The sequence below is a fragment of the Cynara cardunculus genome (assembly GCF_001531365.2).
Source record: "Cynara cardunculus var. scolymus isolate 2C chromosome LG 10, CcrdV1, whole genome shotgun sequence".
Taxonomy (NCBI): domain Eukaryota; kingdom Viridiplantae; phylum Streptophyta; class Magnoliopsida; order Asterales; family Asteraceae; genus Cynara; species Cynara cardunculus.
The window spans coordinates 27,070,070-27,074,382 of record NC_037537.1 but is presented as its reverse complement, the minus strand read 5'-3'; the positions used below and the strand labels follow the sequence as shown (position 1 = coordinate 27,074,382).

Here is a 4,313-nt window from a genome sequence, read left to right as displayed (position 1 = left end):
GTTGATATACATATAGTACATCATGATGATACTGTACATCTAGTCTCTATTATTTAGGTTATGTATTCTTAAGAACAAACAAGGAGATGGGTCCAAGGCCATTCTAACCTAATCCCTTCACCAGGGATCTCTCTGATACCCTATCCTAAGTTCATACTCTTTCATCCTCACAGGAGAACTTGTTTCCACAAACTATTGAAAAGGTTAAAGAAATAAGACACTTGAAAACCAAGATGGAAATGGAAGAGAAGTATGGGATGAGGGATCTGACAACTCACTATACGAAGGGAAGGCCCATCTTCCCTTCCATACCGCAGCCACAGCCTCAACCTCAACCTCCTTGTGACCTGCACTACGCCATGGTGATGCTGGGAGGTGGTGGTGGTGGTGGTGGTGGTGGTGGTGGAATGACATCGTTTGGATTTGATTCAACAATGGATGTTACGGCATCAACAGCAGCAGCAGCAGCAGCAACTTCTGATCACAGTGGTGGCGGTGGTAATGGTTTAGACATGGAGATTGGTGGTTGTGATTCTGGGAGATGGCCAACGGAAGAAACTCGAGCACTCCTAGAGATCCGATCAAGACTTGATTCTAAGTTCAAAGAAGCTAATCAGAAAGGGCCTTTATGGGATGAAGTTTCAAGGTCTCTCTTTTTCCCTCTCTCAACATTCTTCGTCTTCTTTTCGTTTCTGGTTTTAGGACCAGAGATCATTTGGGGTTTTGTCTATATAAAACAACATGAGTATAGCTAAGTTATGATTCACTCTAGAGAAGGATTAATTCTTTAGTTAAAAGTGAATCATAGAACCCTAATTCCAAGACCCTGAACAATCAAGCATCCAGACGATCGAGTGACACTGATGATCAACAACACCTTTCCAGTTTAATGTTCAAAGATCAAAAGCTTACTTTCAAAACTGTGATATGATCATGCTTCAAGGATTTCATTGATGAATCTCTTATGATTCAACACCTTTCTTGAAAACTACACCATCTAGCTTTAAGTGGACACACTTTTCAGTTTTCACCTCTTTTAGTTGAATCATGCAAGTAATTAACCAGCCTGAAAAAAGGTTAAAAGACTCACCTTTCTTGTGCCATCTTAAATGGTCTTCAAGACTCCAATCTGGGCTAATAATAGCTGCTCAATCCAACAAACCACATGGGACTTGTACTTCATGACAGCAAAGATCACCATCACTTCTATACCTTTTTTTCTTCTTTGATCTTGTTGTTTGGTGAGGAGTTGTTTAATTAATTCAGGATAATGTCCATGGAGCATGGGTATAAAAGATCTGGGAAAAAATGCAATGAAAAATTTGAAAACTTGTACAAGTATTACAAGAAGATTAAAGAAGGGAAAGCTGGAAGACAAGAAAACAAGAAGCATTATCGATTCTTTCGCCATCTTGAAGCTTTATACGGCGAAACGGGCACTAGTACCAATCCAGATCCTAAGCCACCTTCGATCTCGAACCTTAACATTGAAACTCATACTTTTCAAGCAAATCCACACCTTCCCAATAATCCATCTATGTTCGATTCTTCATCGTGCGACTACAAAAACTACAATGCAACCGTGCCGCCGTTCAGGGACGATGTATACAGCCATTGTGTTGAGAGGAACAAGAGAAGGCCGGGAAGAAAGTGTTGGAAGACCAAGATAACGGATTTCATCGAAACAAAAGTGCAGACGCTTATGGAGAAACAAGAGGCATGGATGGTGAAGATGATGAAGACAATTGATGAAAAGGAAAAAGAGAGAATTTTGAAAGAGGAGCGATGGAGGAAAGAAGCGTCTACGAGATATGAAATGGAAAATAAGTTTCGAGCAAGCGAACGAGCATGGATGGAGTCAAGAGATTCAGCTTTGATGGAAGCTTTGCTCAAATTAACTACGAAGGAAAGTAATGATCGTAAATACGAGAAAACCGGCGATAGCAGCGTGTCGAATTGGGAAGAAAATGAGATAACACAACTGATACATCTAAGAAGTGGCATGGAAACAAGATTTGAAGAAGGTGGGACGTCTATGGCAGAGGTTTTGTGGGAGGAAATTGCTTTGAGAATGGCTTGTTTGGGTTACAACAACAGGAATGCACTGATATGCAAGTCCAAGTGGGATGATGTTAACTTTCTACTGAGAACCAAGAAACAGAAAGAGAAGAGCAGATGCTCAAGTTTATCATCTGATCACCAGAATTACAATATGTTTGATCATGGAACTGGTGAAATTAGAGGTGTTGATCCACAGAATGATGGTGGTTATAGGGTGTTGATGAATGACGACTGGAATTGATATCGGATGAAGATCGCCAAAGGGGAGGAACATTAGAAACTGTAATATATATATATATATATAATATTTATATGGAGGGTGTTGTAGAAGAATGAAAGTGTCGGTAATTAAGCATTATGAAGCTTGTTGATTGATTAATATATGAAACTTGATAGTCTTTCTTGATTATGTAAAATTAAGAGATACCTGTCATGCTATATGCAAAGAATTGAAATACATACATACATATATAGAGAGAGAGGAAGTTGGGTTCACGTGAGACTAAAGGTTTTTTGTGAGACCCGTAAAACCAATTTATGTTCATTGATCAACTTTATAAGTTAATGATCTACTGATCTAAATTGCACGGTGGCAATTTTGTGATTATTTAGAAGTCTTGTGGCATTTATGAATGTTCATATTGTCAGATTGTAGATCTAATCCAAGGGTTGAAAATTGGTCTTACGGGTCTTACAAAAAAACTTTTGGTCTCACATGATCCCAAGTCTATATATTGGTATTGTTGTATGCATTTTTATTTATGTCAAAATTAGGTTAAAATATACATTAAAAATTTTAAATGTAAGCTTTGTTGAAGTTGATGTGTGTGAGGAGGACTATAAAAACTATAGGGGTGTGATGATTAAAACCTAAACAAACTCGTTTAGTTTGCTATAATTTTTTTTCAAACTCGTTACTTATTCTTGTCTTATAAGGGTTTAAAACTTGAAAGAAAAATAATGGATGATGTGCTATTAGGGTTCCATGCACCCGATCATTATTGATACAAACATGAGTAATACGAACATATAGGGGTAAATTTGTGTACAGTCGAGTAGGGTCCTATGCAACCGCTCTTTATTGACCTTAGAGAAAAACTTTAATGGTTCAAAGGTGCACTCATAAGTGCCCTTATTTTTTTGGTATTGCAAGCCAAAGAAAGAAAAGACCCTTAGAAGCACTATTTATAGAAAAGGGTATAGAGGATAACTCTTTAGGTTAATTGATGTGGGACAATTTCAGCGTTTATATACTTAAAGAGTATAAAGGCAATCATAAGGATGATGTCTGATTGATTTGAACTTGGGCTCTAAAGATCAAAAATGTCGGGAGGTGCCAAGTTCAAATCCAAGAAAGAATAAAAATTCTCTTGTGGCCATGAGATTCAAATACGGTGACTTCGGACTACCCGCAAAGCAGGTGGTCACCATGTGATTAATCGGTTCGTATAACGGGTTAGATATCCAAGTTAATAAAAAAAAATATAAAGGAAACATGGGTCTTAAAAATAGGGAATGTAGGAAGCTTATCACTAGGGATGTTGAACCAAATTTCAAATATGTGTTCTAAATTTTTTTTCAATTTATTTTATAGTTTAGCTTTTTAAATTATTAATAAAAATATAATTTATAATATCTTAATCATTGTAAAAAGAATAATACATTTAACATTTAATTATGTAAAAGTTTCTAATGATAATTTTGTTATTGATAAATATTTACTATAAAACGTCTAATTACTATCTTGATTGTCTTAAACTCTTGATTATTATTTTGTTATTGATTTGAATATTGTCATTGACTAAAACCCTGATCTTAAATTGTACATTTGATTTGTCCTAAATCTGTTAAAACTGGTTTTTTTTAATCTGATTCACCTTAAATCTGTTAGTTTTCTTAGTTTAATTTTAATTTTCTCAAACCTTAGTTGTATTATTGATATAAATTTGTTTAGTCAATCTTCATTATAGAAACCATTTAGAAACCTACAAAAAGAGTAAAGAATAACATTAATCAAATCCAAAATAGAAAATTTACGAAATCAACCAAAATCCGAAAAAAGTCTCTGACAAAATGGAATTTCAGTTAAACACACGTGAGACGTAAGATGTAATCTTGTGTCTTGTTCAAAAAGTGGATTCCATTTGGAATAACATATTTTATTCCCAAATCGAAACAATTGACTTTCTCCGATCAAATCACGTTGACTTTTCTCACGAGTCAATCTGCGACGTTGCAACCCTAATTAAAGG

The 4,313-nt window shown here is 35.6% G+C and overlaps 1 protein-coding gene across 1 annotated transcript; it reads left to right on the top strand.

Moving 5' to 3' along the window:
* The first annotated feature begins 239 nt into the window (after positions 1-239).
* Positions 240-2,319, top strand: LOC112519742 (trihelix transcription factor PTL-like). The gene is made up of 2 exons (XM_025127989.1): positions 240-646; positions 1,267-2,319. Exons 1-2 carry the CDS (start codon positions 240-242, stop codon positions 2,300-2,302), a joined length of 1,443 nt encoding a protein of 480 aa, XP_024983757.1. The 3' UTR covers positions 2,303-2,319.
* The last annotated feature ends 1,994 nt before the right edge of the window (positions 2,320-4,313 follow it).

Coding starts and splice junctions, on each gene's coding strand:
- LOC112519742 (XM_025127989.1), top strand. CDS start 240: ATGGAAGAGAAGTATGGGATGAGGGATCTGACAACTCACTATACGAAG. Junction 647..1,266: donor TTATGGGATGAAGTTTCAAG/GTCTCTCTTTTT, acceptor TAATTAATTCAG/GATAATGTCCATGGAGCATG.